This window comes from Pleurodeles waltl, chromosome 12, assembly GCF_031143425.1.
Source record: "Pleurodeles waltl isolate 20211129_DDA chromosome 12, aPleWal1.hap1.20221129, whole genome shotgun sequence".
NCBI lineage: Eukaryota > Metazoa > Chordata > Amphibia > Caudata > Salamandridae > Pleurodeles > Pleurodeles waltl.
Genome location: NC_090451.1, coordinates 704,203,256 through 704,216,656, shown reverse-complemented (window position 1 = coordinate 704,216,656; position 13,401 = coordinate 704,203,256). Strand labels below are relative to the sequence as shown.

General features: G+C 44.8%; 1 protein-coding gene across 3 annotated transcripts in view; it reads left to right on the top strand.

The window, feature by feature from the left end:
• Positions 1–12,348, top strand: part of SAP25 (Sin3A associated protein 25) — a 40,056-nt gene extending 27,708 nt beyond the window's left edge. For all 3 annotated transcript variants that reach the window (XM_069215651.1, XM_069215650.1, XM_069215648.1), the window contains exons 4-6: positions 5,537–5,702; positions 8,163–8,257; positions 10,271–12,348. In XM_069215651.1, coding sequence (XP_069071752.1) covers positions 5,537–5,702; positions 8,163–8,257; positions 10,271–11,416 — 1,407 coding nt within the window. In that variant the 3' untranslated portion in view covers positions 11,417–12,348. The remainder of the gene's footprint in view (positions 1–5,536; positions 5,703–8,162; positions 8,258–10,270) is intronic.
• The last annotated feature ends 1,053 nt before the right edge of the window (positions 12,349–13,401 follow it).

Below are 13,401 nucleotides of genomic sequence, written 5' to 3'. Positions count from 1 at the left end.
TATCAAACCTATGTTGTGCCAAGGCACACTTTCAAAACAGTCTTCTTCACGAGGAAGGATAATAATCACAACGTTTTCATTTGTTTTTGCACAGTTAGCATTTAGGCATTATAAGACATGAATTATGGACTGAAAGCATGTGTATGTATCTTGAAATCATAAGGCATTACATTAAAATTCCATACGGTCCAATGGAAAACTCCATTCTGAATACAGGTCGTCAAGTTGCTATCAGTAGTGTTTTCGTTCCAATGCTCGTAGCCTTGCACAGTAAGAGTTTCAACAAAAAGTGCAGTGTAACTGAGTGTGTGATTGTTAGTCATGTTACATCAGATTTCTCTGTAGTTTTGCTGTTTTCTGCATGTAGCAGAAAGTAGAATTGCTTGGTGCGCCAGGAGCAAAACTTTCTCTGAAAGTTTTATGTTTGTTTGTTTGCAAGGCCTTGCAGTGTCCCTACTGTGTATAATTGTACATTTCTCAGGATTGAATCCTTATGTAAATTCCATAACCAGAGTTATGATTTCTTTGCAATTTAAAACACGAAAACGTGAATCTTCTTTTTCGAAGGTATCGCAAACTAATCAATCAGTAATTTGTTGTACAGTATCAGAGTCCCATGTGCCTGAAAAAGAAACAGGAGTTATCATGTCATTCATTAAACATTTCAGCACACATGCCAATTGCAATGTCTCAGTGGGTCCATACCTTGATGAGCAACCTTTCCTCAGACTGTGCCCCCTGGCAAAGAATAGGCCGTAGTATTGGCATCATTGAAATGTTGTCGAGCTCTGTGGGATGAGAGATGCAGTTCTTGAACCACAGTTTTTTCCGGGAGGCAAACTTCATTTAGTAGCAGCAGAACAACCGTCTCACTGTTGTCGTGATCCAAAGCACAGGGCTATCAGGTACCCGTCAGAAAACCAGCGACACGCAAGAAGAAATTGATGGCGTAGAGTGACCCGTGAAAAGACCTCTGCATAGAATTCAGATTCACTTTCATAAAGTGTTGTTGCTCAAAAAATCATCAGTGTTGACTGATGGTAAAACGGAACAGTAACTGAGAGTGCAGAATCACTCAAATTGCAGCAGCGGGTTCCCATGTGGAGCCTGGAACTTGCAGTAAATCTGGAGGGACAGTAAGCTCTGCAGTCCCTGGATTGGGGCTCACCTTACCAGCAGCACTGTACTGTGCCTGTGTAGTTCTTCCAGAGCAGGGAGAGACTGCACTCTGAAGGGACTTTGGTGTCAAAAGCAGGTCTGTTGAACAGAATTGAACACATGATCCTTTTACTGAGAGCGGTGGACATCACCTGGTTTGTGTTTGAATCAGGCATTTGAAGCAGGATTACAGTAAGAACTGGAATAGTTGGTCTGTAGGATAACTCAAATACTTGCTAATCAGGAATCTTTTCTGAGACTTGAATGAGACACCCGTCAGCAGCTTTGCAAACTTTAACTTCACAGGGGTTGCAATGCATTACATTGAATAGTTTAGTTTTGACTTCTTGAAGATTTTGCAACAACTTTTCTTCAGTTTCTGGGTCGGAAAACTTTGCTTCTGCCACCTCCCCAGGGAGATCCAGAATAGCTATATACTCTGGAGAGCATTTAATATGAGGTGCAATCACCTATTGCAGATTATGCAACCAACTCGGTCCTGCGTTCAATAACCCAGAGGTCATCACTTGTCGAACATATCAAAGCTCACTCAACTAACCAATCGCCTGCTACTTGAAGTAGGTTGGTGAGTTGCAGATAACACCCAGAGCAGACCTAACATCTCTGCAAGCCAGTGAGGAGAACGCAGGACCGCTGTCTGAATGAGAAAAATAAAAACTCCTCTAATGGCTTTGATACTAAAAGTCTTTTGGAATGCCTAAGCATATCCGCATTTCTTAATGGCCCACACCCATAAGAGTCTGGACCCTGAGTCAACAGAAACCAATATAAAATTATGTTAGTTACATCTGTGATTAGCCCAGACATTGTTAAGGGAAAGATCGCCACGAAAGGGCATTCAAACTAGTGTGGGGAAGCTGCACGGTTCTTACAAAAATAATGTGTGGTATCTATTGACAAAAATAGTGCATCACTGCGCATATTTATTTTTCTTTAATTTATTTAATTGAGGATGGCTACGTTGGACAACAGTTTCGGTGATTCAGCCTTGACACTGCCGGTTTTATGACAGCATGTGCAGACGCATTAACCCCTTGAGCTGCCGTGATAAACATGAGGTACCTCGCTCATCTAAGAGCATGTTTGTCCTTCACTCCAGGTTCAAAATCCATTAGAGTGTTTTCTGAATTCAGGGTGTAGAAGTGATCCCAAGAAACATCTCCTTTTGTAGTTGATTAAATCACTGTTAAAAGATGTGTGCTGATCTTGGCTTGAGATAGGGTCACCTGCAGATTCCTTGGAAAGACAAATTCTGCATCCTCAGGAAAGCAGAGTTTGCCCCACAGTTCCCTTAAATATGAATACTTCACTTGTATGATCTGTGGTGTGTGGCATAGACCAATGGAAGCTTGTCCCTGAAAGACATTCACCTTCCCCAGAGTTTCTGATCCTTTATTGACTTCCCCTCTGAATCCATTTAGGCGCTAATGTATGCGATGCGCATTGTAAGCTGCAAAGGGCATTAAAACTGAATCATACATGGCTTTAGTGTGGAAACTAAAGGATCAGCTTTACATAATGAAAGTAACCGGGATTGGGTATTGCGTTGCAGTGGAGACATCTAAAACTTAGTACGTGTAGTGCTTTGAGGTTCACTAGCAGCAAAAGTTTCCTGCACTGCAACACAAGCCAGCCACCAACTGTGGAACCATTCACAGAGAATAGCTCTGTGTACTTGTATCGATAAAACATTTAGGAGTTGCTTAGATTTGTAATGGCATTGCAAACCAAACTGCTGCTGAGACTGCCTGTGATTAGATACTTAAAAGAAGACATTTGCTGCACAATAGAATTCTCTATGGGGGAGTAAAGCTTGCTTTTAGCTGTGAAACAGTTATTACTACAAATGTTGAATTTCTGCACGAACTCTGAGTGAACTATGTCCATGTAGCCTAAAAGTGCTGAGAGAGAAATTGATTTCTCTCTTTTCTTCTGTCTTGGAACATGTCTGTTTCCAGTCCACGTGAGGTAACTTTAAGCGTTTTCGTCCAATATTATGCGTTTTCGTCCAATATATTTCAGAGAACGTAGGAAAAATAAATAATTACGAAAAGTATGCAATTTCCAACAGGGATTCCATATTTCTTAGCATAGACTATGAAATAATCAGCCCAGTGCTGGATAAATCGCAACTATGTGAAATTACATTAAATTTCACAATTTTGCATTTTTTAAGTTAATTTTGTGATCATAATGTTCTACCCTAGTCAGGTGTTTACAGTACAATACAATAAAGATTATTAAAGCGTGCGGCTGCATAACGAAGAGGGGCCCCGACACTAGTGGCTTTAGCATGCCCTAAAAGATTGAAACACAACTGATGAGGGATGCCTAAACAAGTATGTCTTCAGAAGTTTACGAAAGCGTGATTCAGAGGGCACGAAGGGTTGAAGGCGAAGAGTTCCATAGTTTGGTGGTTTCGTCGGAACAGGAGCAACCGGCTCTTGTTGCATTGCTGACCCTCGAAACATGTAGAAGTTTATGTCCATTGGAGTGAAGTGCTCCCTCCTGATGGTGGGGAAGCAATCTTTTCCTCGGATAGCTAGGGCCTTTCTGCTCAAATGCTCTGTCGTTGAATGTTGGGGCTTTAAATTTAATACGGCTGACAATGGGCAGCCAAAGAACACTGCGCCAGGGAGCCGCCGGGCTGCAGAGTTCTGAATGATCAGCAGGCAGTGAAGCAGAGGATGTAAGCCTAGGTACAGGCTAGTCCCATGATCTAGTTTTGATGTTACCAGAGCATGAATGACAGATTTACGGCTTTCCTCTGGGATCAAGTGGATCATCTTCCTGACTGATTTCAGCATAAGAATACAGCTGGTAGACACAGCGCTACCCTGAGGACTGGAGACAGATTTAACCACAAGGTTCCTTACCACCGATGAAGATGGGGGCCTTTCCCAGAAGACCACCAGATATAGGGGTCCGGGTGACGGTCAGTGCCAAAAAAGAGTATCTCTGTTTTATCTGAGTTTAATTTGAGGCAACTAACACTCATCCGTTTTCCAACAGCTCTCAGAAATCCCTTGAACGCAGTCAATGCACCCATCTCCTTTTCCTGGAATGAGAGCATCAACTGCATGTCGTCTGCATCAGAGATGACCCTTATGCCCCATGATGCCACTAACTTAGCCAAAGGGGCCAAGTAAATATTAAAAAGCATTGGACTCAGGGCAGAGCCCTGAGGTGCCCCCCGGTCAAGTGTTTTAATTGTGGATGTGAGAGGGGAGAGGGGGGGAAACCCTTTGTGAATGATCCTTTAGATAAGACTTCAGCAAGGCCCAGGCTGGACCTTGGACACCCACATCCCATAATCTGTCTACGATAATGGAGTGGGAAACGATATCGAAGGCCACTGACAAGCCAAGAAGGACAACCATGGCTACCGATCCCTGATCGAGATCACAAATTGAGAATGGTATTTTTGAGACCAGAGGGCAATTTTGCAAAGTGACCTATGTATTACTAGGTTGGTTTGCAAATTACTGATTCCTAGTGGGTTGCAAATCGGCCTACCTCCTGAATATTAATGTGGTAGCTCGCAATTAGACACCCACTAAGAACTGTAGCCATCACAGGGTCGGTGGCCTGCTAGGTTCAGCAGACTATCATATGTATATATGTTTGTTTAACTTTTTTTTAAGAGTAGGCTTTGGTTTATGAAACCTCTGCCTACTCTTCAAAATATATTTGTTTTAGGATTCTCAAAGAGGATGGGGTCCCTTGGAGATCCCTTCCTGTGAGCGAATGCATGAACACTACACTAAAGTAGTCAGTAAAGTATTAATGTTATGCGACCAGCTTCCAGTCTCAAAACATTAATACCTACTAGTCCGATTTGGTATTTGTAAGGGATGCCCACACACGCCCCTTCCAAATACAGAATCTGAATTTGGTTGCGAACCCAAATTGCAGTATGGGAATTTTTGCAATTTGGTGTTTGTACATAAGAAACATTTTTTGCAATCGCAAAGGGCCAAATCTATGAATCGAGCCATTTGAAACAGAAAAATGCTTTTTACCTTGGGCCCTGAGCTCTATAAGATCATTCCAGAATCCCTGCAGTAAATCAAACACCTTCCTATAGTTCGCAGAAAATAAAATTCACCTCTTCCCATCCCTCTCTAGGCCATATCCTAGCTCCCTTTGAATCTCCCTGAGCCTGAGGAGATACAATTATGCTGCATTTTCTAAATATATTTACTTATCCTCAGAGGTCATTACAGTTCACACCTTAATTATAAGTACTCTAGGTTAGAGAGATACTTCTGTTACACCTGTTTCTGCCCCATGGTTGACTGCTGCACTGTCTGTCTTCATTGAGAACCAGAAGTCTTTATCTCTTTCCTCCTTCCAGCCTCCTCCATGTAACCTCGCCATCTCTCACTCCAACCGGACGTTTTCACACCCTTCGTTCCAGTCCTACTACACCGCTGTGGCTCTCTGGAACTTTGGCGCCAAGGAAAATGGACCTTGCAAGGACCCTACCAGACCAGCTACCGATGGAAACATAAAACAACCAGGTATGGCTGGCAAGGAACTGACGTCACTGTTCTTTCACCTCTGCACACAATAAGTTAAATCTGAAACTAGTGGGAGCATGCACTCAAACTCTGAAACCCTCCCGGTCATGCAGTACAATTCACAAGATTTCAGAGGCCTGCCTAACCACGATCAGATCAGCAAAGCTAGTTGTACACAGCGTGCCTTGCCTAGAGCCTGTTTTCTCATTGGCACACGGATTCAGGACCCGGGTGGCTCTAGTCTGTTTACCAGAGGTGTAGCTTTGGGGGTCGGTGGGGGCTTGGGGTGTTACATCCTCCCTAAGAAATGTTTGTATGATGAATAGTTGGGTACACGTGCTTTCAGTCGGGTGTGGCGAGGTGTCTGTTGGGTTTCACCAGCAATTTAAACAAACAGAAAAATAAAAGCACACACTGCTTCCCTCTCTCTTTGAAAAATCTTCAAAGATGTTGGTTATTTTACAAAATAATGTGATTAAGGTCAATTCCAATCCACACTCCTCTCCCTTCCCACTGCCTCTTAAACCCCCCCCTTGAGCCCTGCTTGTGGTGTTAGGTATTTCAGCATTATATGCCAGTGTGAGTGTCAGGAAATATGAAGCTCACACTCCCCCCATGTTACTGACCAAGCTACGCCCCTGGTGTTTACGCAGCTACAAACTCAGAAGACATGATTTACATCTGTTCCAAGGAAGGACACAGGCCTCATTATGTAGGGAGCAAAGATCCCAAACCTGGAACGTCGCTGAGTATGTGCACCCACATCTGGCACTTCCTTGTGCGTGGGAGCCCACGTCTAAAGGCTCTGTATGCATGTGCACCCAAGCCGCTCCACACACTCACACATACATAAACCCTTAAAGCCCTTCCTTGGAATCCTTCAGTACCAACTCACCCAAATATGAAATGCATTTGCACATGTGCACCGAAATCTGATAGCTGCGAGCACCTGCACATCCAGATCTGAGAGCTTTGGGCTTCCAGAATAAAGCGTGCTGTCCTTCAGTTCATGCGTTCTCTATATAATGCCCAGACATGCATGCATATCTAATTGTTTTTGTGCGCCAAGTTCTGAAACTCTGACAGGCATGCATCCTTGTGTGTGAAACCCTAACATGCAAAGTATCGTATTGTAAGTTTTAGCTCAAATCTGTCTCCGTTCCCTTTCGAGGATGTGCAGTAGATACACACGCTAGATATGAGACAAAATCCGAAGCACTACATCGATCGCACAAGACTGCCTTGCAAAAGTTAGCAGTTGTTTATTGCCTTCTGTAAACCGCCATTGGAAAACCCCATCTGTGAACCAGAACTCACAAGATGGATTTTAAGTGCATTCCGATTTGTTATGCCAAAGCTAAATGCACAATTCAGGGCCTCGAGAACTTAATCCACACATACCTCTGGAGACACTGTGTTTTTCTAGAGTAATATTGGACTGGCAGACATTGGTTAAATATCAACGTGGTCATATGTGTACGTGTTAACAAAACAGAAACGTGTTGACATACAATCCAGGCAAGAGACCCAGGAAAGGCGACCGTCTTTAAACCCCCCGTCTCTACTATTTCCGCTATTTTCTGCAAGCCACTGCTTTAAGGTAATGGTGTTGCTGCGTTGCAGTCTACGCATGGAACTTGACCCACAGGTATGCATGTTGCAACAGAATATGAGTCGTTGTCCTACACCAAAGTAATGAACTGGTAGTGATTGTTTTAATAACACGGAGGTCTCCAGCAAGTAATATGTTCTTAAATGTCAGTGGTGGGTCGTAAACAGAAAAAAGGAACACCATGCTGTCTCCTGGGAGTGCCTGCGCTCTGACTAAGCCCCCCAGTCCAGAAGGACCGTCCTGCTGTTGATGGGTCTTGTCACCATGCCCTGTAGTACCTTTTGTGTTGGGGTAGTGTTTTCTGGCTTCGCGTTTACTCTATGTGGTTCTGGCAAGCTAACGCTAACCCTGAACCTCCCTCCACTCAGCGTCCTCCAAAGGTTAAATCAAAGCTCAGTACAGAGAATCGAGCTACTGCTGGATGCAAACATCTAGAGTGCACCCCCCGGAAGACCAGAAAATTAATCCAGAGAAAATGGCTTCCTCAGTGTAGCCCATGTGTCACCAAGGCCGGCCCTCAGTGGAAGGGAAGCATGAGTTCAGTTTCAGGTAATGTGGCTGGTGGAGGTCAGAGTTCACATGACCAATGTTGGTACTAACTTCAGGTGTGACCTGAATATAAGTCAATCCAGATAAAGTCTGCCAAGGTCCACTCTGCGAAGCTGATATCCATTGGAGGAAAAGTATTATTTGAGATCCAGGAATTTGGCGTACCTGTCCTGGTGTTCGCAACTCCATTGGCTGCTGTGAGAGAAACATGGGAGAGCAGAATAATGTAACTGTGTTGAGGCTCGCGCTTCAGTGCAGTTATCCGAACCTCCTCACGTCTCTCTTGTCTTCTTTTTCAGTTCTCCCCATTGATACCTCTGACTTCTTCTTCACGGATCCTCTTCTTCCACCCGGACATCGCGTCTACAACTGCCTGTCCAGCCGCTCTCAGCAGGTACCAGAGGGGCCTTGGTGTGAGTCTGGCGAAGGGTGGCTGGGAGGGCTTGAAGGGGATCGTTCAGGCATTGGATCGATGAGCAGTCAGAATAAAAGGGAAGGTTGAGAGATTGGATGCGGAGGGAGAAAGAGACTGTGGGTTGGGGTGAAACACCTGAGGGGCAGATGTCGGAATTGGACAGGGTATGAGAGAGAGAGTGTGTGTGGTTATGAGAGCGAGAGAAACAGAACGGGAGACCTGGTAGGTGACTTGATGCAGGGTTATGGCTACATTAAGGTATTTGTAGGTAGTTGCCTTACAGCACCACCACAAATGGGCAGAAGAGGGCACCAGAGTGCAACACATGGCCATAAAAATGTCCTTGTTCCTGATGGAAAGAAGCACCTACAGTTGTCACTTGGCATTTCTAGTTTTTCTTTAGCATGGTTTTGAGAAGGTTCCCCCCCCCCCCAATAATCCTATTGTGTTGGGAACTACAGACAATCTCCATCCAGGTAATGCCCCAACTGGGCAACTTACAGATGTCACTGGGAGACTAACAACCACTTCAAAGGCTGTTTTTTTTTTTTCTTTAAGTAAACCATATTCACCCAGATCCACATTTAATACGCCCCTTCCATTCCCTTGTCTTCCATAGTGGTTCACAGGACCTTTGAACCCAAAATCTCTTTCTGTGACGTCTGTAAATCAGTTGGTACTCCTCACCCATCCTTTACTTCTTTCCATATATTTTCACTTTCATATTTATCAGCTAATTTTTCTGAGAAAGGATGGTTTGATGAGCCACAGTGAAGTTATCACATTTTTTTATACTGAAAATCTAGTAATGAACATTCTGTCAACCTGTTAGATTATATTGCCCTAAATCATCCTTTTCACACATCTTGAAATAACTCTTTAACAGTTAAGGAGCAGCTCCTAATACACAACTTGAACCTCACCTTTGGTGTTTTCTGATATATTTTGAAGGGTTCTCTCCCAAAGTAAAGTAGTTCTCTCTGTAGTGTGACCAGTGACTCAAAAAAGAATGTCACATCAATAGCTGCATGTCAGGTGCACACCTGACAGTGGTTTGACCTTAGCTTGATGTTGTGTTCACCATTGGCACAAACAAAAGGCTCCAGTTTAGGACTTAGCACTATATCCTGAAGTCCCCCCTTAAAGGCCTTAAAATCAGCATCAAGTTTGCAAATTAAGTAAATTCTGCTCTTTTCACAAACCGGGCATGAGAACACCCCACATTCACAAGCTCTTACAACTGTGAACAACAAAACACATTAAAATGTATGTTATTAAAAAACAAAAAACAGAAAAGAACAATGTTTTAGAGTCTGGGGGTGCTTGTCTAGATTTGGACCCCACCAAAAATGTGCATAATTTGATAGCTTTGGGGTCTGGGGCTACCAAGGTATTTCATTTGTGCACACTTCCATTAGTTGCGCCCTGCGTAGATTACCCTGGGCTACCAATTTCTCAGGTTGCCTAAGGCTTAGCTTCTTGGAAGATCCCATTGAAGACCACAGCCAGAAGTTGCACATCACCATCATCAGCCCCATGTCTTAGGTTGGTGTGTGGCCCAGAGTCGATTGTAGGTCCCCATATCCTTGCAAGTGTCTCATCGGTAGAGAGCGCATAGCCTAGCCCCAGCTTATGTTGTGCCAGAGCCTTTGTCCTGGAAGTGGCTCCCGAGATCTTGGGTTGTGTGAGGGCCTGACTCCTGGAGCTGCATGCGGATCCTGTTCGTAGGACGTCACATGCACCCAAGTCCATAAATTGCGGGATAGGTCCAGGTACTCGTGTTGCATGTGAGCCTAGGTTCCACACCTGTACCGAGGGCCCTCAACTCATATGTTTCGCTGGATTTCTTTGGAGCTGAGAGTTGTTGCACTGTGGGCTCACGAAGGAATGGGGATTGTGCATGGCCGCAGGAGAGTATGCTCCCAAAGGGGGACTTACTGTTTCTCTCAGGCAGACAACTCTTATTCTAAAACAAGCTGTTTTTCTTTGTAGATCTTTAAGAATTTCCGCCTTGAAACACCGCCTCCGATCATGTCGGTCTGTGATGGAAGTTCGCTCTCAGCTGCTCCATCTGCAGTACCTGTGGAGAACCGCTCTCCAGGTGTTGAGTTGCCTAAGCGGCCTGACGGAACTATCTCCTGCGGCTCCAAGACCCAGACCAAGTGGTTGTCCATGGCAGAGCATGACGCGCTCTGTACCCTGCTGGACATGTCACACCGTGATCACGCTGATGATGTGCACCTGGCCGCGCCAACTAGCCACATTCAAGAACATTACATATGTCCATCATCAGTAGACAGGACATGGCATTCCATAGATGGACAGAGCACCCTAAGGGCCTTAGCAGCGGATCACTTGGGTCCTTGTGACTTGAAGCCACAACATATGGACACGCTGCTTAGCACCAAAGATCTGGACTGTCCAATCCTTGACTTATCTAGTGCATGGAAGGGCCACAAGAAGGCACCACAACTTCTTCACAGCATGGATGTCCATGTGCAAGAGAGAAACCGAGAAAGGCAATTGTCACAGACTGTCCCAGAAAATTCTAGTCAAGGAAGGTACAACAAAAGAGAATTTCTGACGTGTCAGACGTCAGAAAAGGGAGTTGTAAATGAATGGGGATGGAAAGATGGTCTTCGTGTGCTGACACCAATTTACCAGCTGCAGTTCAGAGGGCACAAGACCGATGAGCAGGTGAAGGCTGCTGAGGCCACCGCCCCAGTGGGGACACCTGAGCGGAGACCAGAGCCACCAGCTGCGGTTTGCAGTAGGTTTGGGCAGTGGTCTATGCTAGAGAAGGATGCGGCCAGGGCCCTGCTGGAGCTACAGTTTTTGGTGTCAGTGGAGAACAAGTGTCCGTCCTCTCACATCTTTCCTAGAGGTCCCTCCCCGGTAGGTGGTGGATGTGATGGCACAGACAGACAGGGGTGGTCTGGTGCTGAGGATGTGGAAATCATGTCCCAGGGTGAGCTAGGCTCAGAGACGCAGCCTAACGGAAAGCTCGGTGATGCACTAGGGTGGACTCGATGTGGACCAAAGAAGACTCTAAGCGAGGGCATGATGATCACAAGTACTGAGGATGAACATGAACGCTTTAATCTTAGCCCACACCGAGGGACAGCAATGCTGCGTTAAGAGCGAGTGATGGGCCCCAGGACTTAAATGGGCTATTGACTTTTGAGAATGTACAAGGGCATTAATGGTGACTACCGGGCCGTAGCGGGGCACGGGTCTGTGATAGCTCGAGAGGAATGTCAATGATGAATCCTAGGTTGTTAAGAGTAGAGAGGCAATGGTTATGCAAGACAAACATTACTGATGGACCCCAAGGAATTAGTGGCAATTGCAATAATGCAAAAGAGCATTAATAGTGTGCCACTGGGCAATAATAGGCTAAGCATCATTGATTGTGGCCCGGGAATGTCCGTGGTTGGGGCATTAGTGGGCGCCAAGTACTAGTATTAGCGATCCTGAGACACACCTGGAAAACCATGTGGGTACATTGGTTGTCCTAGGGGGAGAGATGGCTAATCAAAGGGACATATAGCTAAAACAGGGTCCTTAGGGGCTCACCGTGACATAACAATAGTGATCCAGGGGACCAGAAAAAGGGACCAGAGGGCAGTAAAAGTGGACCAGGGGGACACTATAGGGTGCAGCATTTTAGCTACGGTGGACTAGAGGGTATTAGATTGCACCAGAGGTATTAGTGGTGGACCATGGGGCCATGTGTAAAGACATTGTGTCTTCATGAGATGCCACAGAGGATCCACTGGGTTGTGAGCCATCCGGGTATGTTCTGAGGTCAGACCGCGTAGAGGTCCTCCACCATTTCAGATTGCAGCCAAAGAGACGGCGTGACAGCACCAACATAAATGTTACTTAATACATTCTGTCTATGGGGCAGTGGGCTTCACGTTACAAGCTCAGGTTTAAACTTTACAACTTTGCAGAGTTACTTGTTGTTCAGAAAATGTTATTTGTACCATTTATGTGTTTTTGTATGTTGTTTTTTAGTGTGACTAAGTTGAACAATTGTTCCCCGTGTGCATTAAAGCATAGTTTGACCTCAAGGCTTAGCAGCTATTTCTTTCAAGCTGGGCATTTGGTGTTTGTGGTTAAGAGAGGCAGAGATCTCCTTTGGTTAACAGTTTACTTGCATTCTCATGGTGAACATAGCAAGGCTTATTTGGTGAACATATTTACACAGGTACATAGTAGCGTTTAGATCACGTGCTAACACATGGGGAATGATAGTTGGCTGAGGAACAGTTATGCTCACTGCACTGTTGGTGATCATATTAACCTGTTTGTAAAGAAGACCATTTTAATCACTTTTAAATTGACCATAGCAACACACAATTGTAATAATTCTTGTGTTAGCAAATGCAGACGTTTTTGTCCTACGTACTGGATAAAAAGTGGTAACTCCTTCTTTAAGGATAAATGATTGGGAAGATTATTCCACAATGTATACATGGTTAATAGTTACACTTGTGTGATGAACATAGTAACACTTGCATAGTAAATCTTTTATGAGGAACCGAGTAACACTTATGTGGTGAACATAGTTTTACTCACTTCGACAGTAAACCTGGTTAGTTGTGAGGTTGGTAGTGCCATGCCCACACAGAACAAACTGACATATTCTGAGAGATAAATAAACACACACCTTCTAAGACCCTGCGGGACCCCCTTTCTCCTGTAGGGTTTGGACTCAATAAAGATTCTCAATTGGACCAACCCTTCTCTGGTGACATATCTGAATAAACCCCTCACGAGGGACCTGACCGTTCGTCAAAGGGTCAACTCTGCCCAATGCCAATGCACAGAGGTGGCATCAGAGCTGTGAATGTGCTGGTTTGTATCATGTCGGGCTATAAAAACACCAGGTGGACAAAAGCACCAAACTCAAAACTATTGATAGTGTCACTGCTTAACAATTAAAGCATCTCCCTAACAAGGAAGGAAGGAAGCAGAAGCAAATTAGAAACAGGCCCAGAGGGATAGTCCCTTCAACGGAGGGCAACTAGACAGAGTTGCTTCCTTGGACTTCCACCCAACTCCAGTGCCTTGCATAGGATCTCATAGCTGTTCATCCTCCCCAGTATATCACTGCC